The following is a 25,830-nucleotide window of genomic DNA, read 5'->3' on the forward strand; positions in this document are numbered from 1 at the left end:
GAGCATTGTGAGAATCAGATTTCCCTCAGAAGCTTGGAGTCAGTCTTGTAGGTGTCATAATGTCAGGACTTAAGGCTTTCCTTTTTTTTTTTTTTTTTTTTTTCTGGTTCTGGGAATCAAACTCAGGACCTTGTGCTTGCCAGGCAGGCTCTGTACCTCTGTGCAATATGACCAGCCCCTAAGACTTTCCTTTGAAAACAATTACCAAGTGTTTTTGTTTGTTTGTTTGTTTTGAGACAAGGTATTGCTATGTAGTGGCCTTGAACTCACTATGTAGCCCAAGTTGCCCTGGAACTTGAGGTGGCTTTGGTACCTCAGCCACCTGAGGTACGCCCAGCTAAACAACTCACTTTTAAACACAGACATCTACCCATAATTATATTTGAGTCAGTGGTGGACCTCGTGTTTGTCTGTAGTCCTATGAGATAATATTGCTTGATGGTGACGTGGCCCTTAGTGTGTACAAGCATACTGTGGTGATGTTTGGCATAAGGAGGAACTCACATGACACAATCACACATTTCTCAGAATTTATCTCTATCCTTGGGCAATGAGTAACTGTATTTTAAAAAGAAAACTTGTATCACTTCTGTAAGTGGAAAACCACTTTGCTCTGGTAGAAGATACTCTACTCCCACAGCAAAAACAACAATGTTACAGCTCTCCTGCTGGGGAAAGGGTACCTTTGAGGCTTGTGAGGTTCTCAGTGTTAGGCAGTAAAAATTGAGACTTGGCTTTGAGGTAGTCAAAGGCTTGACAGAATTGGGAAGGGAATAATTTTCTTATTGCACGATTCACAGCTGCTTAGTAGGAAACAAATTATCTTCCATCCTCCTGAACCTGCCCCCTGCTGGACAGGCTGGCCGTAGGCCCCCACCCCACCCTCCCACCCCGTTTCCTGCACACACACACACACACACACACACACACACACACCCACCCAGCACCCTAACCTTGCTTTGCGCCAGGACACACACACACACACACACACACACACACACACACACACCCAGCACCCTAACCTTGCTTTGCGCCAGGACACACACACACACACACACACACACACACACACACACACACCCAGCACCCTAACCTTGCTTTGCGCCAGGACACACACACACACACACACACACACCCAGCACCCTAACCTTGCTTTGCGCCAGGGAGTCTGTACCTTTGCCGGGCTCATGCTGTTTCCTGTACCATCTGCCCTCCTCCCCAGGTAAGTTTGCTGCCTCATTCTTTCTGGTACAGCGCGGCACTGTCAGTTTTTTCCCTGCCTTGTCTGGCTCCTCCTGCTTGACCCTGCTTTTCCCCTCGGCACCCCCAAAACTGTGTGTAGGCACCAGTGTCCTAGTTGGCTAGCTCCAGGTTAGACCTTGATATTATGTCATCTGTTAAAGTCTGACACTGTTGTTATTCTTGTTTTCTTTCTTTCTTTCTTTCTTTCTTTCTTTCTTTCTTTCTTTCTTTCTTTCTTTCTCTCTTTTTCTTTCTTTCTTTTTTTGAGTCAGAGACTCATTGTGCAGTTCAGAATGGCCTTGAGCTCACTTTGTAGCCCAGGCTGATCTTGAATTTGCAATGATCCTCCAGCCTCAGTCTCTCAAGTGCTGGGATTACAGGCACGCATCACCACATCCGACCCTGTTATTCTTATTACTCTTATTTATTTATATAGTGCTGGAAATTGAACTCAGGACCTTGCACTTGCCAGACAGGTACTTGTGCCACTGAGCTATATCCCTGGCCTTATTATCCATTTTAGACATATGGAAACCAAGAGAGACTGAGCAGCTTCCTCATAGTCACAAGCTGACAAGCGGCCACATCAAGTTTCAAAATGAGACCAGGCTGCTCTAGTCACCTACAGTGGCGCTGACTCACTGTCCCTCCCACCTGACCTTGTGGGTGCATGCTCCTCCAAGTCTGCCCTCAGGCCGAACTTCTGCTGTATCCAGGCCCTAGTCCTGACCTTGATGGGGGTAATGGCGCCATAAACCTCCAGGAAGAACTAAAGCGGTGACCCTGCTTGAGGCTGGGCTCTGTGGCTGACCTTGAGCTGGGCCTGGCAGCTGGGAAATCATAGCCCTGCAGGGCTTTGCTCACAGGGAGCAGCACTGGGACAGACTCAAGGAGCTGGGGTATAGCTCAATGGTAGAGCCCTTGCTCGGTGTGTTAGTTACTTTTTTCACTGCTGAGACAAAATACTCAATACCCAAAGTTAAAGGAGGAAAGGTTTAATTGGCTCACTGATTGTAGAAGTTTCAATCCATTGTTGGCTGACTCCAAGCCAGGGTTGCACAGCAGACAAGCACTGAAGAGAAGAAACAGTCCATGGTGGGCTAAGCGTAGAAAAGCAAGCAAGGGATTTTAGCAGCTTCTTTCTGCCCCTTTTATGCTCTGTTGAGGCTACTGGGATTAGCACCCTTAATCCTAGCGTCACACACTCTAGATCCAGCCACCTGTGAAAAAGCCCCACTTATGACTGTATAAGGCTTTGGGGGGGACATCTAGGCACAAGCTATAACCCTGAGCATGCTTGAGGCCCTGGGTTCAGCCCCAGCCTCATTAGCCCAAGGCCAGCCCTGGGGGCTTCAGTGGCAGCCTTAGCCATTCAAGCTGTTAATCAAAATACTGATCAAGGAGTTGATCATAGATTTCTGAAGACAGGGAGCATATCTTATAATCATTCCACCTTCCTTCAGCAAGTTGTTTTGATTTTTCTGAGCGTTTTTGTTGTTTTTCCACACTGGGGATTGAACCCAGGGGCTTCCCACTGAGACACATACTCAGCCCTTCATTAGTATCATCATCATCATCATTTACTATCTTGCAGTCGTATTTGGAAGGAGCACATGAACACCTTGGGAGACATGGGGTTCTAATTTTAGCCCCACCTGTTGCTATTGGAGTGAAAGTTGCCCCTCTGTAAATGTGGGCATACATCGACTTGCCCAGCCCAGAGCTTTCCCTGTGATCCAGTGAAACGGACAGTGGCAACATCTTGACAGTCAAATGCCGCTGTTGAAACCTTGAGCCTTTTGATTGGAGTGGCCGGTGCACTTGCTCTGGGCCCTGCTAAGCTGCCTGTGGCAGGAGCTCCAGGTGGGTGCAGGGCAGAGGTTCTGAGCCAAGCCTGGGGTGGTGTCTGCCCAGCATTGTTTGGTCCGGGAATGAGCAGTGGGATGGCTGCCCTTCGAAGCCTCCGGTCCCTGCCATTTCACCTGCTGGTTCCCTTGCTCTCCCACACTGCTGTCTACCCTGGCTATGGTCGCAGAGCTTCACTTCCTCTTTCTAGAGTTGTGGAGGGGAAGCAGCCTTGCTGCCCATGGTCAGACATGTTTGTAGGCTGTTCCCTTGATGCCCTGGGAAAGGCCACTGGGAACCCAGTGAGAATTTCAGTAACTTCTCTCAGGCTGAAGAGTGTTTGTGGCTGTCCTCATTCCTAGATGAGTTGGGTTCTGAAGGTTTCTTTATAATTCAGCTGTGTGGGATGTAGTGTTTTATGGAACAGTGTAAGAGTAGTGTGTGTGAGTACTGAGGATTGAACCCAGGACCTTCACACTGAGCTTTGTTCCCAGCTCTTTTTTTATTTTATGTTTTTGAGTCAGGTTTGTTTGTTTGTTTGTTTGTTTGTTTGTGCCAGGAATTGAACTCAGAACGAGCTATGGGCTTATACTGCTGAGCTACATCCCCAGCTTGAGTCAGCTTCTTGCTAAGTCACTAAATTGCCTGTTCTGAGCTCAAACTTGTGATTTTTCTGCCTCAGCCTCTCAACAGTGCTAGGATTACAAGCATATGCCACTAGGTCTGGCTAATATTTAGAGGCTGGACATTGCTTACCTGAAAATCAAAAATTCAAAATATTCCAAAACCCAAAACATTTTGAAGCTGCATGAAACCACAAAGGGAAAATCCCACACCTGACTTCATATGACAGTTTGCAGTCAAGACCCAGGCACACTAAAAATACTGTACAATATTACTTTCAGGTTACATGTCTCAGGTGAATATTTTATGAAACATAAGTGAATTTCGTGTTTGGACTTGGTCCCATCCCTAAGGTATCACATACATATGCAAGTATTCCAAAATCTGAGAAACTGAAATTCAGAACACTTCTGTTCACAAGTGGGTAAGGTCTCAAGTTTGGATAAGGGACACTCAACCTGCAGCAAGTTCTTGTTAGGTGCTAGACTCTTTGATAAACCAAATTCAGTGAATTCTAACCTGATCCTCTTAACAAGCCTCTGAGGTAGAGTCCATTATATTTCATTTTATTTTTGTCAGGTCAAAGTACAGAGAAGTTAAATGACCTACTTTGCTCAGCCAGGAAGCAGTTGGGTGGTGACACATACTGGCGTGCCTGTCTGGCTCCCAACCCTGTGTCTAGGAAACAGCACTGGGCAGGAGTTGCAACCCTGGGGACACGGAGCAGCATCCAGGGGTTGGGTTTGCAGTAGCATTAACAGCCTCAAGAGAGCTGGTGATTCTCGAGCATGTTCAGGACCACCATTAGTAGCCCCTATGTCACTAGCACTACCCAGTGCTGACCTTCAAGAGGCTCACTCAGCCCTCATCACAACCCTGTGAGGTTGTGACCATCTCATCTCTGTTTTATGGATGAAGAAACCGAGGATCAGAGAGGTGAAAGGTCTTCTTTGAGTGGCAAGCGGGTGGGATTCCAACCATGGTTCTGACTCCAGAGCCTGCACCCTGCTGTGTCAGGCAAACAGTGCTAGTGAGAGCTCCTCCCATGCTGGTACCTTTGTGTGCTCTATTTCCAGTCCTTGCGAGCCTCCAGGTGGTGTCCTTCATTCCTGTCTGTTTGTACATGCAGCAGCAGCCATGCAGAGGTAAAGGAACCTTCCCACACACTTGCTTATACATGGGAGGGATTTGAACCCAAGCCTGCCTCACCCCAAAGCACATTTCTCTCCTGTCACCTGTCTCATAGTTCATAGGTTCAAGCCTGCCCCTTATTACACTCTCCCTGCTCTGAAGCCCTACAGATTGCTTAGAGAAACAGAGTGCACACGTGAGTTCTGGCAGTGCTATGTGTGAGGCTGACATTGGTGAGATAACAGCAGGGGCTGCTTGGCTGGTGTGGGAACGGGAAGACTGAGGTATGGGGACTCGGCAGGGAGATTGGGCTCACGATGAGAAGTTTGTCCTCGAGCTTCTGACTTGAGAGACCAGTGAGGTATTTGAGCGGGGACGTGACTTGGAAGGGTGTTCAAAGAAATTCAGCAGCCCATGCATGCAGGGATGAAAGGCTGGGTGTCGGGGCAAGGATTCTTCAGGGAGGCTGTGTGATGGTACAGCGCAGCTCTGTTGGGATGATGGGAGTGGAGGGTGAAGGATTCTAAAGGGAGGACCAGACCAGGCTTAGCAACTGGCCAGGCAGGCACGAGGCAAAACAAGGTTTCTACAGAGACTCAGGACTGAGAATCTCCCCTGTGTGACCTTGGGTAAATCCCCTAACCTTTCTGGACCTCTTTTCTCATTTGAACAGAGGAAGTCAGCAAGTGAGGCATTTTTCAAGAATTTACTATGTACTAAGGCCTGTTGCAAATGCTCCCCTAGGTTCCTTTCAGCTCTTGGGTTATGGCATCTGCAAAAGTAAAGAGCCAGGCAGGCTACGCAGCACTTACCGTGACTCTGTAAGGTTTGCCCAAGGTTCGTAATCTCGGGTTCACATCCTGGTTCTGTCATGTACTAGCTACATGGCCTGATTTATGCATTACGGTACTGAGGCTCAACCCAGGTTCTCGAACATACATGGCAAACACTGTCCCACTGAGCGACAGCCCCAGCTCAGGGCAAATCATTTAACCTCACTGAACACCCTTAGCTATCACACAGAGATGACAAGTATAATCTTGCCTTGAGGGACAGAATTCCTTCCTCAGTAGCTCTGTTAGCTAGTAATAGCATTGCATGCTTACATGAATTCACTTACTCTTCCAATCAACACTGTGAGGTGGGTACTGTTATTATCCCTTTCTATGACTAGGGAAACTGGGGCATGGGGTCATGCAGTCATTTTCCCAGTCACACTTGTAGCAAATCATATCATCAGAGAAACCCAGCTAATAAACAGAGCCAGGACTTACTCACCGTTCTCCTGGGTCCTGCCGTCTTCCGGGTGAAAACAGGCTTAGAGAAGTTCATTTGACCAGACATGCGTGCAGCCAGCCATCGACAAAGCCAGGTGTCAGAGTGTGTCCAGTGGCCTCAGGGCCCCCTCCCTTTGCTGTGCTGCCAGGTGTTTGTTTGTGTGTGGCTGTATGTATGTGAGTATGTTTCACTGTGTTGCCCAGGCTGCTTGAATCAGTCCTCCCACCTCCACCTGCCGAGGAGCTGGGACTACCGCTGTGCGCCATCACACCCAGCTTGTGCTACCAGTCTGAGGGAAGAAATGCACAGGTGCTTTGTTGTTTTGAACATGTTAGGTTCAAGATGATTGGGAACAACCTAACAGAGGTCTCTTTGTCAGTTGGGAATGTGAGGCTGGAGTCTGTTTCATCGGCACATGCCAGTCAGTTTGCCTGGTGCATTGGCCAAACCGGAGACGTCATCCTGTAGAAGCCAAGGTAGAAACACTGCTGAGGGCCCAGGACCTCAGGTTGCCCCACATGATTCTCAACTTGCCTGGAACAGACCCACTCCTCTGGAAACTTTGGTTCTCTGTGGCTGGGGTTCCACAAGGCTCAACGGGTGGAATTTTGGGCTTTGTATATGGCAGAACTGGCTAGCAGCGATTCTGCTCTGCTGGCGTGCCAGCTGTAGGTCCCTTGATAAATTACTACAGCTTTTCTTCTTCTATTTTTTTCTCTTAATGAAAGTATAAGAGACTTCCCAAAGTCTGCCCATTATCAGTGTTCTAGTGCATGAATGTTCACAAGCTGACTATATGCAAATCAGCACCCAGACCTCGGGAGTTTATAACCAGTACTCTGGGAGTGACCCCTTCCACTCACTGTTCCCCTTTAGAGATAACTGTGATCCTTATTTCTAATCAGTAATCCTGTTGATTTTTCCTGTTTTGAATGTTATTGTTCTTAGGTATCTGGTTTCTTCATTTTATAAAATCTCTTTAAGATTTATTCATATTGTCATGTGTAGTGGAGGATTGTTGATTCTCATTGCTGTATAGATTATGTATTTAATTTGTGAGACAGAGCCTCATGTAATTCAGGCCGGCTTGAACTCACTGTATAGCCCAGGCTGGCCTCGAACTCACAGTGATCCTCCTGCCTCAGCCTCCTGAGTGCTAGGATTACAGGCAAGCACCACCACTCCTGGCTTTGCTGTATAGAATTCTATGGTGTGAATACATACATATTTCTAATCTGTTCTACTTTGGAACACTTGGGAAGTTGCAGAGACTGGCTGTGCAGGTTCTTGTGCACGTCTTTGGGTGTGCATCTTCTCACACTCACCTCTGTTAGGCAGGTGCTGGCAGTGGGATGCTGCGTGTGCAAATGCTCTGCTTTGGTAGCTGTTGCCAAGCACTTGTCCACGTGGTCGTATGGGATTTCTAGTTGCATGTTTTTTTCTTTTTTCTTTTTTTTTGCCAATATTTTAAATATTTCTTATTTTGGCCATTCTGGTGCGTATGCAGTAGTAGCATATTGTGGTTTTAATTTGTATTTCCTTGCTAACTAATGAATACAAACACATGTTTTGTTGTCATCGTTGTTTGTATCATAGCCTAGGCTGGGCTTGAACTCCTGGCAGTCCTCCTGCGTCACCCTCCAGACTGCTAGGATTATAGATGTGCACTATCACACCTAGCTCAGGCACTTTTTATTATGTGTATTGACCATTTGGGCAGTTCTTTTTTTTTTTTTTTTTCTTAACAGGGATTGAGCCCAGGGCCTTTACGCTGAGCTACAGGCCTTTTTATTTTTCATTCTGAGACAGGGTCTTGCTAAGTCACTATGTTGATGGTGGGATTGAGCTTGTGATCCTCCTGCCTTGGCCTCTCAGAGGGCGGGGCTTACTGGTGTGCACCACCAAGCTAGCTGGATACCCTCTTTTATGAAATGCTTGCTTTGTCCAATATTTGTATTTGTCCACATTTGTATTTGTCTGACTTTTTCTTACTGACATATAGAAATGCCTTAAGTATCTTAGATATAAATTCATTTTTTCTTCTCTGAAGTTACCTTTTCATTCTTGTATTGATATCTTTACCTGAAGAAAATGCCCTGATTTTTCTTTCTCTCTCTCTCTCTCTCTCTCTCTCTCTCTCTCTTTTAAAGACAGAGTCTAAAGTACTTTGATTACAGTCATGTGCATCTATGCCTGGCCAAAACTTTCTGATTTTGATGTAATTTAGTTGATCAAGTTGTTCTTTATGTTTAGCCTTTTGTTTGTTTTTGAGATAAGATGTTGCTGTGTAGTTCAGACTGGCTTGAACTCAAGGTAATCCTCCTGCCCAGCCTCCAGACTGGAAGACTTATAAACGTGCACCACCATGCCCAGTTCCCTTGTGTCTTACTTAAGAAAATTTTGTCTGGTCCAGAGATGTGATAATGTGTATGTGTATATTTTCTTTTTAATCCAAAACTTTGCCATTTTGAGGGCTGGGGTTATGGCTTTGTGGCACAAGTACCTGCCTGCAAGCACAAGATCTCAAGTTTGATTCCCAGTACCAAAAAAAACAAAACAAAACAAAAAATGAAATACTTTGCCATTTAGAGCTATAGTCCATCTGGATTTGAAGTTTGTGTGTGGTGGAAGAAAGGGGTGTGCATAGCCCACTCCCACTTTATTTCTGCCATTTTCCCTTACTACACCACTGTGTCTTTCATCATAAACCACAGGGTCCTACACATGTTAGGGCTCTTATGGATTCTTTTCTGTTTTGTTAGTCAGCATCTCTAGCTTTGCACCAAAACCAGGCTGTCTTAAGTACTGTAGCATTCTTATATTTTGTTTGTTTTTATTATTTTTTGGAGACAGAGTTTCCAGTTGAAGCTGGTCTTGAATTCACCATGTAGCCCAGGCTGGCCTCCAAACTCAGAGATCTCCTGCTTCAGCCTCCCGTGTGCTAGGATTTACAGGCTTGTATCACCACACCCAACCATATCATATTGATGTTTGGCATGATAAGTTATTTAGCCTTGTTCTTCAAGAATGCTAGTATCTCAGCTCAGTAGTGCATGCCTATAATCCCAGCTACTTAAAATGCTGAGGGTAGAGGATTGAGGGTTCACGCCCACTTAGCAGACCCTACTGATATTTTGGACTGGATTTGTGTCAAGTCTATGGATTAGTTTAAGGAAAATAAATCATTTTATAATACTGAGTCGTCTAATGAGTCAGTGAGATATATTTCTCCTTTTGAACCTTTTTTTTTTTGGTACCAGAGATCCAACTCATGACCTCGTACCAGCCACGCAGGTGCTTATACTGCTGAGCTAAATCCCCAACCTTAATCTTTTTTTTTTTTTTTTTTTTTATGGTACCAGGGTTTAAACATATGCGAGGCAAGTACTCTATAACTGAGCTACATAACCTGCCTGCCTTTTATTTATTTATTTATTTACTTGAGACATAATGTCTTAGTTATTTTTCTTGTTGCTGGGACAAAATACCCAGTACTCATAAGTTAAGGGAAGAAAAGTTTATTTGGCTCACAGTTTACAGAGGTTTCAGTCCATAGTTGGCCCGTTCCTAGGCAGATTGGCATGGCAGAATGGTTTAACAGAGGAGAAATAGTTCATGGTGAGCAGAAGACAGCAAAATCAAGCAAGGGACAAGACAAGCCTCTTTCTGTCCCTTATATTGTATCCCAGCCACCAGGATTAGGGCGGTACCAACCAATCAGTGGGTTCGTTTAGTAATCACCCACCCTTAATCCTAGCACCCTTAATCCTAGCATTGCAGCATGAATCAGTCACTCTAGATTCAGCCACCTCTGAAAAAGCCCCACCTATGACTACATGAGGCTTTGGAGCCGGGGACATCCAGACACAAGCCACAACATAGGGTCTCATTATGTAGACCAGGTTGACCTTGAACTTGCAGTGATCTTCTTGTCTCAGTTCCCCAATGCTAGATGTCAGATACACCAAATTTGTGTTCCCTGCAATCAAAGAATGTAGTCTAAGAAAAAACAGAATTTAGGAATAGTAAAATGTATTAGAGAAAAGGAATGGGGCATCGCAGTAGTTTCTAAGAGACAGGAGGAGTCCCAAATGAGTTGCCAGCAAGCCCATTTCTCAAAGGACGTTTTATAGAGCAAAATCATAAGGCAGGTACAACATGGGTCAAAATTATGATTTACCAGTCAGATTGTAAGGATAGTTGCTTAGGTAATACTGATCTAGTTGTAGTAAGAGCATATGGGTGACATCATTAATTCTGGTTGGTAATCTGCAGTAGCCTTAGTTTTAGTAGGTAGGAGAGGATGACCCACTCCTAATGAGATAATGGAAAATCTTAAAAGGGTGGTACCAATCACCTCAAACTTTTGTTTATCCCTTAGGGAAGTGTGTCAGTCTAGCCACTGGGATTTTAATCTTCTGATGCACCTCTAGCCAGTTTTGATGCATTGTCATCTTCTGCACTGACTCCCTTGAAAGCCCGAACTTGTCTGATTGACTCTTAAATTTCTTCCTAACTTAGTTGTCGATAATATTCCCTGCCCTGAAGAGATATCCCTGACTGTGATTAGGAGAAAAGAGGTTTAGTTTCCATCTAGTTGCTTTGAGCTGAGAAGGTTCAGTGTAGGGAAAACCACAGTCAGGGGCCTTCTCCAGCGAGCTAATCTAATGGGTTTTGTCTAGAAGTCATGTTGCAGTTTAGCAGTTATGAATTCCCTTTACAAGTCAATCCAGTGGGTCCCCGTAAAAGGAGTCTGGCACCTTTGTCATTGTTTCTACCTGCACGATCACTTGGAATTTGGCAGCCTCTAGGCAAAAATCAACCAGTTTTCCAAAAGGTAAAGCATGTATAATCAAAGCATGAGCACCAGAATGGAAAGGCAGATTAGGGGAAGAGCCACACCCAGAAACTGCTGTGAAGGGACTGGAATAGTGATTGCACCCAGCTGGCTAATAGACCCCTCTACTAAAGGAGGTCCTCTGTATGTCTGATACCTCCTGTCATAAGTCCCTCTAGTTTTAGCTATAAAAGATGGAGAGTTCAGTGGTTTGGAAGGGCAGTTTTAACTAGGAATTTAAAGATGCTTTTGCTGAGCCGTAGTTCTTCTTTAATGTACCATTACAGTGATCAGCTAGAAACTACCAGAGAGGGCCAGCAATTGAGCCCCTTTTTGTGCCTAGCTTTTGTTACTATGGTATTGTTTTCATACATCTTTTGGTTATACTTTTCTGCTGGGAGTTTAAGACCAAATTAAATTTTTTTGCCTGTTTTTATTTTATTAATCCATTTCAAAGAGAAAGAAAAAAAACCCAAAATTTCAAAACATATTAATTGGGGCAGCAATGGTACATACATTGTGCATTGTGCATCATCCCCAAATCATTTAACCAGAGCTCAAAACATCTGCATTCAGTTGTCTAAACAGTACCAGCACAAATCTTTCTCTTCAGTGAACTTACAGAAATCAGAAGCATAACTATCCTGTCTTTTATATATGTCTTTCAGCTTCTCACACCAGCGAGATAATACAATGTGTGTGTCTTATTTGTGTCACTTATGAGTATGGTGTCAAGTTGCATCCATTTACCAGTGAAAGTCTCCAGTTTATCCTTATTTATGGCTGAGTAGTATTTCATTGTATAAAAATACCACATCTTGGGCCAAGGATTTATCTTAGTGGCATAAGTGTGACCTGCCTGGCAAGTACAAGGTCATGAGTTCAATCCCCGGTACAAAAAAAAAACTACATCTTTTTTATTCATTCCTCAGTCAATGGGCATTTAGGTTATTTCCAAGATCTATTACACTAGACATGGGAACACATATATCATTTTGATATGATGCTTTTAAATCTTTTGGGAAGATATCTAGAAGGGGAATAGCTGGATCGAATGGGACCTCTAGTCTGTTTTTTGAGGAATCTCCACACTGATTTTACAGTTGTCACACCAGTCCATGCTCCCACCAACAGTGGAGAAGTCCTCATAGTCCTCCAGCATTTTTATTGGTTGATTTCTTGATAATAGCCATTGTTTCCAAGGTGAGGTAAAATCTCATTGTTTTAATTTGCATCTCTCAAATGACCGGTGATGTTGAACATTTTTCATATATTTATTTGCTGTTTGTGTTTCTTCATCTGAGAAGTATATATTCATGTCAGATGTCCATTTTTTGGATTGGGTCTTTAAATCTGGGAGGACTGATTTTTTTTTTTTAATTCTTTGTATGTTCTCAATAGTAATCCTTTGTCAGAGGAACAGCTAGCAAACATTTTCTCCCACATTGTGAGTTGTCTCTTCCCTCTGTTGGTGGTTTCTCTTGCCTTGTCAAAGCATTTCAATAGGATGAGAGCCCAGTGGTTGATTCTTTGTGGTGGTTTCTCGGCATTTGGGGTTTTGTTCATAAAATCTTTGCCTACACTAGTGTCTTCAAGAGTTTTACCTGCTTTATCTTCCAGCAGATTTAATGTTTCTGTTTTATATTAAGATTCTTTGATCCATTCTGAATTTAGCTCAGTGTACGGTAAAGGATATGAGTCCAATTTTAATCTTTGGCATGTGCAGAGCCAGTTTTCCCAGCACCATTTATTAAAGAGGCTATCTTTCTTCCAATGAATGTGTTTTGCACCTTTGTCAAAGATAAGGTGACTGAATGTGTCTGGAGTTATTTCTTCCAACCTGCTCAGGAGGTTGGGTGACTCACTAAAGTTGTAGGATCCTATAGACAATGATCCCTCATGTCTTGGGTCCTTGTTGACCAGAATATTGGCTGTCTTCTTTTTTTTTTTTTTTTTTTTTGTCTTTTTCGTTTTTTTATCGGTACCAGGGATCGAACTCACGACTGCCTGCTTGCAAGGCAGGCGCTTATGCTGCTGAGCTAAATCCCCAGCCCCTTGGCTGTCTTCTTAGCCCAGTTACCTTTCTAGTTCAGGTCTAGACTTTCGTTGTTGAACACCCAGAAGAGATCAGTGATATTAATATTGCAATGGCAGCAGTGAGTTCAACTATTATAATTTTATCTGGATATCAAGCACTTTGAAATGTAGAGGACAGCCAGAGGGCTGTTATTTCTTCCCAACCATGGTTTTAGTAGTTAAATCCACAGACTGTTAACAGACAACAGTTATATAGTTTTTATAGAGAAAACTTAAAATCAAAAGCCACACATAGTATTTTATTATTTTAATTTAATTTATTGATTGATTGATTGATTGATTGTGTAGTCAAAGCTGGCATTGAGCTCACTATGTAGCCCAGGCTGGCCTTAAACTTGTGATCCTCTTGCCTCAGCTTCCCAAATGCTGGGATTACAGGCATGCACCACCACGCCCAGCTACACATAGTATTTTATCATAACAGTAATAATGACATTATCTTTGTAACACACTTAAAAGTCTGTTTAGAATAGAATAGTCCTTTTATTCAAACATCTCCATCTGAGCGCAAGACATTAAATGACACAAAGAAACTCTCACCTAATTTGTTATCCTTCAATAGGATGCCATCCAAGGAGAATACTCTTATCTATAAATGTACCTTAGAAATTTATAATGTCTATCCTTTAATTTTTAGTGTGTGACATTGTTTGGACTGCCTGAGCATCTCTAAGCATAGTGACACATATATAACGTACATATTATGTAATTTTTTAAAAAAAAGTATCATTTGATGATAGTCTCATGTTGGTTTTACATGTACCTCCAAACACAACTAGCTGGAACACAAGAGAAAGGCAGATACCTGAGTCTAGAAAAAAATTATCACCCTAAAATATCCTAGTTTTTCATTTTAGAAGGCCTATACACAGAAGGAATGAATACATTTAGGACATCATGAGATTAGCAATAATGAATGTTGTAGCTGTATGGAAACCTTTGTCTCTTAATAGTTTTGTGCCAAGAGCAGCTTTTAATAAAACATTGTTTTACCTACAGAAAATTTAACCTTTTGATGATTTATCCAGTGTAAACATATTACAATAATGTGTTTAGCAACATCTATTGAGGTGTGTCTCTCATAAAGCTATGGAAATTATTGGAGTCTCCTTATTGAACAAAGACTGGAATAAAAATGTTTCCAGGCAATTGCTCCTTTATTCACCAAGGGAAGTCATGTCCAGCATTTTCCCTAAGCCTATTGGGCCCTTATTTAATTATCTTAACAAGTTTTTCACATGACCTGTGAGAACTAGATCATAACAATTAACACCTTATTCTTGACCAATGAAAGACTCCCAACTCACTGTACACAGACAACAATATGTGTTGCATTTGTAAAACCAGTCTTGACATCTTTTAGATCAGCTGGCAGCCTGGGAGGAACCATGTCTTTAACTCTAATGCCATTATCTATAACGTAAACTGTAAGTAAATATTTTAAATATCCAAAAAAGTCAAAAAGAAAAATTGTTGCACTCAAACAAAACAGCTCTAAGTATTGTAATCAGTGACAAATTGAACAAAACTACATGCATACATAAGACAATTGTTAACAGACCAGAATGCATTCTGATATATTTAGCTAAGTTGAATTACAATAATGCTTTTACAGTTTTTAAAGTTTGTAACTATAAATAGTCTAGTCAGAGCTTTTTGTGGGTCAGTTAACAGAGATCTTTTGTAATAAGAATCAGAAGAAATAAAAATATTTACATCAAAGAAAAAATACTCTGCATCTGGAAAGCAAGGACAGTTTTAAGATAAGCCCAAGGCTGACAGTTTATCTGATGGGAATGCCTAGCTACACAGGCTTCTCATTGTTGCTTTGATAGCCATGGTTGTTTTATAGTCACAGCTAATAGCCAAAACTACTGTTTTGATAGCGACTTATATTAAACTGATAGTTCCCTCAATCAACTTATCTGCTATAAAAATTAGTCTGTCCTGTGCTATGACAACCAGTCAGATGACGGCAGTGATGTGTGCCTGTAATCCCAGCACTTGGACGCTGAGGCAAGAAGATCGCTGTGAGTTTGAGACCAGCCTGGGCAACAAAGTGAGTTCAAAGCCCGCCTCAACTGCAAGGTGAAACCCTGTCCCTCCAAAAGACCAAAATACTAAAATAAAATAAATGAAAATTAGTCAGCATCATTGAAGGGAGAGGGAAGAGGAGTTAATCTCTAGTTCTGCCAAAAGACTGAAAGGCAGACAAACTTGGACTAAAACTTTACATTCATTCTTTCAGAGTTTCAGGATTAAATCTAGATCACTTTTTTGAATATGACCTAGATATAAATGAAGGTCAGTTTCACTCTGGAAGAGTCCCAAGGAGGGAAAAATCACATTCTGGAAACTTGATCCTGAAATTTAGTACCCACAGAGGAGAGAATTTTCTTAGATCAAACACAGTTGGAAACTGCATTGTTTGTCAGGCACAGGGCAGGGGAGAAGAGACAGGAGAATGGCTCTATGGCCCAGGAACTAAACCCTAACATCTTAGGTGTAGAAAGACAGTGAAGATCAGGAGCTTTCCCATGGCAGGTCTCTAATCCTCAGCAAAACATGCCTCCGCAGATAGAAGCTATGACTGACTCCAATTGTATTGCCAAGCAGAAAGTTAAATCAGTAATCAAAGAACCTGAATGTCTGCTTTTTAACCTTTTGAAAGCATGTGAGGGAGAACATGAAGGTGCTCCAACTGTGTTATTTAGGGCTTACTTTCTTTTTTTTTTTTTTTTTGTATTTTTATTGGTACCGGGGATCGAACTCATGACTGCCTGCTAGCAAGGCAGGCGCTTATGCCGCTGAGCTAAATCCCCAGCCCCTAGGGCTTACTTTCTAAAAAATGACTCTTAAGTCTCAGCCTACAAAAGAGATCTATCACTTCCAGGGACTGGTAATAGTCCAGAAGAAATCTAGGCCCTAGGACAAAGAGGTGTTTGTGGCATTTTGAGTTTTCTATCTGGTCACCTCGGTAATTTCTCTCTAGCAGTACTGGCAAGGCTCTATTTAAACCCACTCTGAAAATACGTATCCCCGGGGCTGGGGATTTAGCTCAGCGGCATAAGTGCCTGCCTTGCAAGCAGGCAGTCTTGAGTTTGATCCCTGGTACCGATAAAAACGAAAAAGACAAAAAGAAAGAAAGGAAGAAAGGAAGGAAAGAAAGGAAAGGAAGAAAGGAAGGAAAGAAAGGAAAGGAAGAAAGGAAGGAAAGAAAGAAAGGAAAGAAAGAAAGAAAAGGAAAGAAAGAAAGAAAATACATATCCCAGGTATCTGTAATACACTTAAGCAAATCTGAGTCTGTACCCGTTGTCTCTCAATAGAAGTAGGTGTTTGATTTATGTGTAACATCATGTCTTTCCAGTCTAGTTCATAGACCTGAGTAAGTCCTTTAAAGACCTCAGTGTACTTATCAGGATCATCTGAAAATTTTTCTAGATCTTCTTTGATCTCTTTTAGGTCACAGAAAAAAAGACATACGAATGTGGGTAGTTCCAAATCCCCACTTACTTCCTGTAAGAGACATTGTCCTTGAGGAGCTTGAACAAAATCAGCTAAGAATGAATAAATTTTCATGAAGGTTTTAATTATAACTGGCCTAGAAGGGCAAGTAGGGATAGCCTGAGACTCAGTAATGGTGGGCAAGGCTTTGATTAAAGTTGTCTTGGAAAGGGGCTGGAGATTAGCTCAGCAGCACAAGCAAATGCCTGACAAGCATGAGGTCATGAGTTCGATCCCTAGTACCAAAAAAAAAGTTGTTTTGGGAAAAAAAATTTTTTTTTCTTTTCTTTTCTTTTTTTTGGCACCAGGGATCGAACTCATGACTTAGCACTTGCCAGGCAGGCGCTTACACAGCTAAGCTAAATCCCTGACCCGAAAAAAATTTTTTTAAAAATAAAGTTGTCTTGGAAACCTCATCCTAAGGTTCCAAAGGTTAAAGAAAAGCAGCTTTGGGGCTGGAGATTTAGCTCAGCGGCATAAGCGCGTGCCTTGCAAGCAGGCAGTCGTGAGTTCGATCCCCAGTAGCGATAAAAAGGAAAAAGACCAAAAAAAAAAAAAAGAAAGGCAGCTTCAGGCTTAGTGATACTGGATGCCTCAAGGCCTGGGTATATGGTTTTCTTATGGCTTACATTTATATTTTGTTTTTGTTTTGTTTTTTCTTTGAGACAGGGTCTCACAATACAATTCAAGCTGGCCTTGAACTTACTTTGTAGTCCAGGCTGGTCTCAAACTTACAATGGTCCTCCTGCATCAGCCTCCCACAAATGCTGGATTACAGGTGTGAGCCACCATGCCTGATTTACATTTACACTTTGAACACAAGGATCATTTTTTAATGCAAAGAAAGTCTGAACATAAGGCAATTCTGACCATTTTTCCTCTCTCGCAGCACAAATCTAATTGTGACATAGCATTATAATTAAATACTTCCCTCTGAATTCCCTTTTGGCCCTAGGGATAGGCAGGCCATGTGCAGGTACAGAAAAATACCAAGCTGCTCCTTCTCAGTATGTGAGGGTTGAATACTCTCCAGTGCTTAAGAATACATGCCAAAGGAGTAAGAGATTTTGACACTGAATTTCTCATCAATGCAAGAGAAACAAATTTGTGTCCCTTTTAATTTCTATATCCCCAAGATATTCATTGAGGTGACCTACTCCAGAGCAGGTGGCAGCTGTCTGGAGAGGAACCAAAATATAGGACAGGTTGGACCAGCCACTTTTTACCAGCTCGAGACCCTGTCTTCCCTCAGAAACTCATACTCCTTAGCAGATGTTTCTGAAAGCATAAGCTGCAGTTGATGCCAGCTGTAACAGTCATGTTTAAAGAAGGAAGCATTGCTAGCAAAACCAATGATCAAAAGATCTAAATCACTGTTGTCTAATTCTTCGAGAATGAGACAAATAGATCAATTAGCATCACTTTTCATCCTGTGAAAGAGGTCGCCTCTAGAGAGAGAATTTGGTAAAAATGGCTCAGAGAAAAGTCTTCCCTGGATCCTAGGGCAAAGAAGTCTCCAAGACATTCCTGTTATCTGTCTAATCACCTAGCTGACCTTTCCTAGCTACACTTTTACACAAGGCTACACTTTTTAAAGTTCAAAAATTTCTACATCTCTGAAACTCACAGGTTAAATTTATACCCATTACCTACCAACCGCAATTCACGTATTAGTGTGAGTACCTCTATCAGTTTTCTCCCTGCAGATGAAAGAAGGGAAAGGTGACTAAAATCTCTTTCTTATTCTTACCTAGCATAACAAGGCACAAATATAATCATTCCTCTTATAGCTGTTTTTCTCCATGAAATACAAATAGTTGTTGCAAACTGCCTGGGCCTGATTTCTGGAGGGAGGAGCAGTCTAATGACAAGATGGTCCTAAAGTTAACTCCCAGCAAGTTAGAGAAAAACTCAGGCTTCTAACTTACTAGCAGAGAGACTGAAGTCTGTATCTATAGCTCCACTGTCAACAGAGGCTTTAAGAAAAGGCTCAAACACCATCATCTCTGGGCACTGGGACAGAGGATACCAGAAGATCACTGAAGGTTACCTCTCACCTCACTGAGGAGTGCGGTGGGGGTGAAAGAGATTTTTTTCTGCTGGCTACCCAGTTGGGCTGTTGGGACTCAGTTCCACTGAGGAACCTTTGGGTATCTACCAGAGATCACTGATATGGGGCAAATGCTAGATGTCAGATACACACAGTTTGAGTTCTCTGAAATTGAAGAATGACTTCTAAGAAACCACAGAGTGAGCCGGGCATGGTGTTTCACATCTGTAATCCCAGCACTTGGGAGGCTGAGGCAGGAGGAGCCTTGCGAGTTCAAGACCAGCCTAGGCTACAAAGTGAGCTCAAGGCCTGCCTGAACTGTGTAGACAGACCCTGTCTCAAAAGACAAAAAAAAAAAAAAAAAAAAAAAAAAAGAAACCACAGGGTGAAGAGTAGGAAAATTTATTGGAGAAAAGGAATGGGGCATAGAAATAACTTCTGAGAGACAGGAGAGGTCCCAAATGGGTTGCCAACAAGCCATTTCTCAAAGGAAGTTTTATAGAGTAAAATCATGAGGCAGGTACAACATGGATCAAAATCATGATTAACCAGTCAGTTTGCAGGTAGTCGCTTAGGTAATATTGATCCAGTTGTAGCAAGAACATATGGGTGGGGACCGGGAATTTAGCTCAGCAGCATAAGTACCTGCCTTGCAAGCACGTGGTAAGAGTTTGAGCCTTGGTACAAAAAATAAATAAATAAATAAATAAATAAATAAAGAGCATATGAGTGACATCATTAAATCTTGGTTGGTAATCTGGAGTCTTAATCTTGATAAGTGGGAGAGGAATAATCTCAAGCTTGTTTCCCCCTTAGAGAAGTGGGTAAATCTAGCCATTGTGACTTTAATCTTTAGATGCACCTCCAGCCACAGTCCTAATGCTTTCTCATCTTCTGCACAGACTCGCTTGAGGGCCCAGCCCTATCTCTCTGCCTTCCTATTTCTACTGAATTTAGCTGCCTACAGTACCAAGTGCTGGGATTATAGATGGGCACTACCATGTCTGATTTTTTTTTTTGTCTTTTTGAGATGGGATCTTGCTATGCAGTTTAGGCTGGCCTTGAGTTCACTTTGTAGCTCAGGCTGGTCTCAAACTCGAAACCATCCTCCCACCTCAGCCTCCCGAGTGCTGGGATTACAGGCGTGAGCCACCACGCCCGGCCCATGTCCGATTTTTGAGGGTTTTGTTTGTTTGTTTTGAGACAGGTCTTGCCAAGTTGCACAAGATGGCCTTGAATTTATGTATGTGGTATCACACACTTGCTAAGGCAAAAGGATCACAAGTTCAAGCCTAGCCTGGAAATTTAGTAAAACTTTCAAAAACTAAAAGGGGCTGGTTTCAATTCCCAGTCTCTCTCTGTCTCTGTCTCTCTCTCTCTTTCTCTTTCTCCTTCCCTGCCTTCCTTATAAATTTGAACATACAGAAAAGTACAATTAATACAATAAATGCCTGTACGTTCACCCAAATTCCCTAAATGTTAATAGTGTATTTAATTGATACCATATATATGTTTATTTACAAGCTGGGCTTGGTGGTGGTAATCCTAGCACTTAGGAGACTGAGGCAAGAAGATCACCATGGCCGGGTGTGGTGGCTCATGCCTATAATCCCAGCACTCAGAAGATTGCATGGATTTTGAGGCAAGCCTGGGACCAGCCTACAGCTAAGTGTGGTGGCACACACCTGTAATCCCAGTACTCAGGAGGATTGCCATAAATTCAAGGCCAACCTGGGCTACAAAGTGATCCAAGCCAGGCTAAACTACATAGCAAGACCTGTCTAAAAAAAAAAAAAAGAGGATTGAGGTTATAGCTCAAAGTGAAGCCCCTGGATTCTATCCCCAGTGAAGCAGGGGGATGTTGTATCTTTCCTGTGTGTGTGTGTGTGTGTAACTGCCCACCTGCCTGCCCGCCTGCTTGTGGTGCTGAGGATTGAACCCGTGGCCTAGTGCATGGACAAGGCTCTACCTCTAAGGTAGAGGCTCTACCTCTACCAGGCCCTCCCCCTTCTTTTTAAATTTTGACACAAACTCATAAATTGCTCACGGTGGTCTTGAACTTGTCATCTGCCTGAGTAGCTGGGACTATAGGTTTGTGCCACCACAGCTGGCTCTTTTCTCTTTTATAAGTGACATTGGCTTTGAATAAGAAGTAAGTCTGGGGGCTGGGGATTAGCTCAGTGGCATAAGCACCTGCCTTGCAAGCAGGCGGTCGTGAGTTCGATCCCTGGTACCGACAAAAATGAAAAAGACAAAAAAAAAAAAAAAAAAAAAAAAACGAAGTAAGTCTGCTGTCGTGCTAGGTGTCATGGGCTCCAGGTCTGATTGTTTCCTCATGGGGCTGTTCACTTTGCTCCTTCATGGCCTGCATGTTCTGTAACTTAGAGCTTAGGTGTAGCCTTGGCTGGCTATACCTGCACCTCACTAAGTCTTCCTGGGGCCTCCACTTCTGATGGCCCTTTTCGGAGTTGGCTAAGGCCAGCAGGTATGTGAGCAGCAATGTAAACTTGTATTACAGTGCCTGACACATAGGAAACTTCAGTTCCTGGTAGCTCTTAAGATTCATCCCCACTTTATTCCAAGGACAGTGACTCCTGTGCATGTTACTTGGCACTTTCTTTGGTTGTGGTGGGGTTGGGATTGAAACAGAGTCTCACTAGGTAGTTCAGGCTGGCCTTGAACTTGCAGCAATCCTCCGGCCTCAGTCTCCTGAGGGCTAGGATTACAGGCATGTACTGCCATGTCTGGCTACTTTTGCGTACCTTTCCCTGAGTCTTCTTCTGGCCAGAGCTCCTTGCACTGAGCTGCGTTGGGCTCCCCACACCTTTCTCTCTTCTTGCCCTCAGACAACACAGGAAGTTCCACATACCGGCCACCCCCTAGAACAAAGGAGGTAATGATCAACGGGCAGATGGTAAAGTTAAAGTACTGCTTCACCTGCAAGATGTTTCGGCCACCCCGGACCTCACATTGCAGCGTCTGTGACAACTGTGTGGGTGAGTGGGCGGCCTGTGGGGATCCCTGAGAGAGAGTCACGGGGACAAGAGGTCACATGTAGGGCAAGATGCACAGTATCTGAAATATCCAGGGTTGGGCAGCAGGTCCAGTTCACCCACATTTGTCCTGCCAGGAGAAAGGTGTTAGTGTGAACAGCGACATCTTGGCTTCAGCCCAGGAATGGCTAGTTCCTCTCCTCCAGCTCTGAAGTGCACAGTGGACACACAGAACCCTCAGACACTCCTCCATGTTAGCCTGGACCTCAGGTCCAAGTCCCTGGAAGACACTGGAGTGGTAGCATCCCAGATATGTTTGGGCCTGAGAAAGGTTTAGCACCCAGCTCTGCAGCCTTGATCTGGTTTGCAGGGTTGGGGCAGGACCAGAGCTAGTGAGTCCAGAGCTAGTGTAGTGGAGAGGATGTAACCGGGACTTGAAGCCTGCCTGACCCACGCTGCAATGCTCTCTAGAGGCCACTCAGCCCTGATGGTGATCTGGGGTGGCTCTTCTGTGAAGTATCATAAGGCAGACGCTGTGCAAAGACCTGGGGGAGCTGAGCCATGGTGACAGTGCACAGTTCCCAGGGCAGTGACCTCATCTTGCCAGCTCAGCATGCCCTAAGCAAGAAGGTAGTGGGGAGCCACCCATGACGGCAGGCAGTGATGAAGTGGTGACTCAGTGGGTGTCATTCATCCCTGAGCGTCTGCCCCACCCGCCTCCTGCAAGGGTGCTGGCCTTGGCATGAGGCTTGCATCAGGCTTGTGACCCACATTCCCACAGGGACTTTCTACCCCTGAGGACATACAGCTGGCGTGAGCTCAGCCTTGGCCTCTGAGGCTGTCTCTCTGTAGTGGCCTAACCCCTCCCTGGGCCTCTAATCCTAGTCTTAGAGCAAGGAACAGGTCATTGGCTGATGGCGTACGGCTGGAGTAGTAGGTCAGACAGGTACTTTCTGTTGGTCTTCAAATAGGGTGCTGGAGAGTCAGCACGGTGTAAGGTCCCCACAGTCCCCCTCGTGGGGCAGTTGGCCTCTTACCTTCATAAATAAGTGCGAAAACCCACATGGGCAATGAGCTGCAAAAAAGGAGTGACAGGGCAGATACCAAGACTCTTCTTTTGTCTGGGCCAGAGGGGACTTTTTAAGGAAGTGGCTTTGTAGCTGAGACATGAAGGAGGAGTTACTGTTCCCCAGCAAGAGACGGAGAACATGTCAGGCGGGAGGGAACTGAGGCACAAGGGACCACAAACAGGGCATGGCCAGCGGCCTGGAGTCAGCGGGGCAGAGACAGTGAGAGGGCAGGCGAGCCCCAGCTGAGGGGTGAAGCCTCTGAACTCCTGTGTGGCAGGCCAGACCTCACTAACCTGTTGCCCCTTTCCCTTTTCCAGAACGCTTTGACCATCACTGTCCCTGGGTGGGCAACTGTGTGGGGAGGCGGAACTACCGCTTCTTCTACGCGTTCATCCTCTCCCTCTCCTTCCTTACGGCCTTCATCTTTGCCTGTGTGGTCACCCACCTGACACTGCGTGAGTTGGGACAGCACAGAGAAGCAGGAGGGGTAGTGGCCAGTGAGCCGGGCCAGGTAAGGGTCTGGGGTCACCACCCCTCTGAGCTGTGTCCTCTGTTGTCTCTTCCTCTCCAGGCTCTCAGGGAAGCACCTTCCTCTCTACTCTAAAGGAGACACCAGCAAGATATCCTTTGCCAGTGAGGGAAAACCCTTGTGGGAACCAAGGTGCCTTCACTGGGTGGGTCCCCCGGGGGACTGCTTGAGTCCTTATCTGACCTCTGAACTCCAGTGTACAACTGCTTCTGTTTGTGCCCAGGCTGGAGCCCATCCCAAATGGGGCATCATGGACCTGGCTGTCTGAGGACTCTTGGAAGGCACTGTCCTTGTCTTGAGGGTCCTAGAAGAGAGCATGTCCCTTAAGATACCATGCTTCCTGGACCATGTCGTGCTCCAAGCCCTGTGTTTGGAATCCTCGCTTCCCTTTGCCAGCTGTCATCCAGTTTTGTCTTGCTCTTTAGGAGACTCTTAACCCCTCCTGAGGACCCAGGAGGTAATCCTGTTGAGAAGTCATGACTGGGCCATAGGAAGGTCCCAGACTGTGTCCCCTCCTTGGGAAGTGGCTCCAGGGAAGGCCAGATGAGAAAGGATGGGCTTAGTGAGCTCCTAGGCCTGCATCTCCACGTGTGTCCTTGACTGGCCCACTGTGCTGGAGTTGGTGATATGCTTCTTCTCCATCTGGTCCATCCTGGGCCTCTCAGGGTTTCACACTTACCTCGTCGCTTCCAACCTGACAACTAATGAAGATGTGAGTATGACTAGCACTGGGCCACGGGAGCCTGGGTGGCTAAGTGCAGTCCTGCCCGGGGTTCTGCTGGGGGAAGCTGACTGGAGGCCAAGGCAGCCAGGTGTCTCCCAGGGCCCAGACCTACATACCCTGAGGTCCCTGCATGCCCCATCCCTCAGTGCGGGCTCCTAAGGCCCCACATTGCTTTCCTCACAGCCCCATAAGGCAACACTCAAGCCACAGCACTTGGGTCTGGCTAGTACATTTACTGCTTATGGACTTTTTCCAGTTCCTGTCATTTCCTTGGGTCCTTTTGCCAAACCTGGGCAGAGGAACAGAGAAGCTTTTTCTTCACTGCATGATTCAAAGATGTGCCTCAGGGTCATAGAGTTGGGAAGGGGCAGAGCCAGGCCTGGCACCTAGAACTCATGGACGTGTTGTTTCTGCTCCACCACCCTGCACCTGGAGGCAACAGAGCTGTGACTAGGACTCCCTGGGCGTCCTGATTGAGGGGTATAGCCAGGACTGTACAGTGGGGCTCCATTGAGCCTCCCAACTTATTCCCTGCAGACCACCACCACTAGAGGTTGTTTGAGCACCTGGGCCAGACTTGACCTCTCCCACCCTCCAAACAATAAAAAGCAAATAGAAGCATATGTTCCCTGGCCTGACATCTGAGGATGATCAGAGGGACCCATCATCCAGTACAAAATACATCCTATGACCTCAGCCCTTCAAACAGAAACAAAACTCCGCACACACCACAGGGTAGCAAGTACCCGGTGATTGGGGAGAGCAAAAAAGACAACAGCCAGCATCCCCCAGAGAGGTTTCCAGGGTGCTGACTGCAGGATATTATAGAGCTCGAGCAAAAAGGGGCATCATGGTCCAGTAAGTAGAGAACTCTGGGTAGCAGTCAGTTGGCTTCTTTACTATTCACCCCCTCAGTTCCTTCAGTAGCTGACTTCACAGAGCTAGAGAGGGGTGAGCTATCACCTAATGCTCCAACAGTGCTCTCCGAGAACTAGTATTACTGCCTCATTTTTCAGAAGAGGACAGAGTCGGATGCTCTGTCCAGGAGAATGGAGCTAGTGTGCGCTGGGGCCAGGGTTCCCAGCCAAGTCAGCCTCAGCCCTGTGACCCCAGTTCCACCCTCTCTCTGTGGTAGCTAGCCAGTGGAGGGAGGGGTCACCCACAAACTATCCTCTGGGAGCTTCTCCTTGGTTTTACTGTCTTCTCTCCTGGCTGGGGCATCCTAATCATGTTTAGGAACCCTCTTACATCAAGCAGTCCCCCATACCATTACTGGAAGGCCTAGGTTAAAGACATACCCCTTCCACAGTCTAATTAGAACTGGTTTCAGAATTGGCCAGCTTTCTGCATCTTTCTCCCTCTTAGACAACAAAGCAGAAGGAAGTAGCAGGGCTGGGTGCTGCTCAGTGGTAGAGTGCGTGCCCAGCATGCATAGGGCCCTGGTTCAATCCCTAGCACCATGTTCAAAAAAATAAAATAAAGGTAGGTGACCCAAGCCTCCTTCCTGTTTGTAGATCAAAGGCTCATGGTCCAGCAAGAGGGGAGGTGAAGCCTCTGTCAACCCCTACAGCCATAAAAGTATTATCACCAACTGCTGTGCTGTGCTCTGTGGCCCTTTACCTCCCAGGTAAGCTGGTGGGGATGGTGCTCAGCGAAGAGGTTACCTTGAGAGGTGGCCCTGTGAGTCAGCTCCCTTCAAGGAGGTTCTGGACCTCAGCAGACCTTTCCTGTGCCATGGACACCCCCTTTCTGCCATCACCTGTTACATGCATTTAGTGTTTGTCAAGTAAAGGAATTGGATGGCAGCTTGTCATTTTTAGTCATATGTGCTCCTTGTAGCAAAAAGTTAAGTACAAGCCAGGCATGTTGCACCACTGTGTCTGTAAACCCGGCTGCCTCACAGGCT

The 25,830-nt window shown here is 44.8% G+C and overlaps 1 protein-coding gene across 5 annotated transcripts in view; it reads left to right on the top strand.

The window, feature by feature from the left end:
• Zdhhc18 (zinc finger DHHC-type palmitoyltransferase 18) overlaps positions 1 to 25,830 on the top strand; it is a 43,720-nt gene that overhangs the window by 9,125 nt on the left and 8,765 nt on the right. For all 5 annotated transcript variants that reach the window (XM_063235841.1, XM_063235842.1, XM_063235843.1 and 2 more), the window contains exons 3-7: positions 21,455 to 21,604; positions 22,989 to 23,126; positions 23,243 to 23,291; positions 23,810 to 23,912; positions 25,439 to 25,551. In XM_063235841.1, coding sequence (XP_063091911.1) covers positions 21,455 to 21,604; positions 22,989 to 23,126; positions 23,243 to 23,291; positions 23,810 to 23,912; positions 25,439 to 25,551 — 553 coding nt within the window. The remainder of the gene's footprint in view (positions 1 to 21,454; positions 21,605 to 22,988; positions 23,127 to 23,242; positions 23,292 to 23,809; positions 23,913 to 25,438; positions 25,552 to 25,830) is intronic.

This window comes from Cavia porcellus, unplaced genomic scaffold (assembly GCF_034190915.1).
Source record: "Cavia porcellus strain 051 isolate PalLab524CR breed Dunkin Hartley unplaced genomic scaffold, mCavPor4.1 scaffold_25, whole genome shotgun sequence".
NCBI classification, from domain to species: domain Eukaryota; kingdom Metazoa; phylum Chordata; class Mammalia; order Rodentia; family Caviidae; genus Cavia; species Cavia porcellus.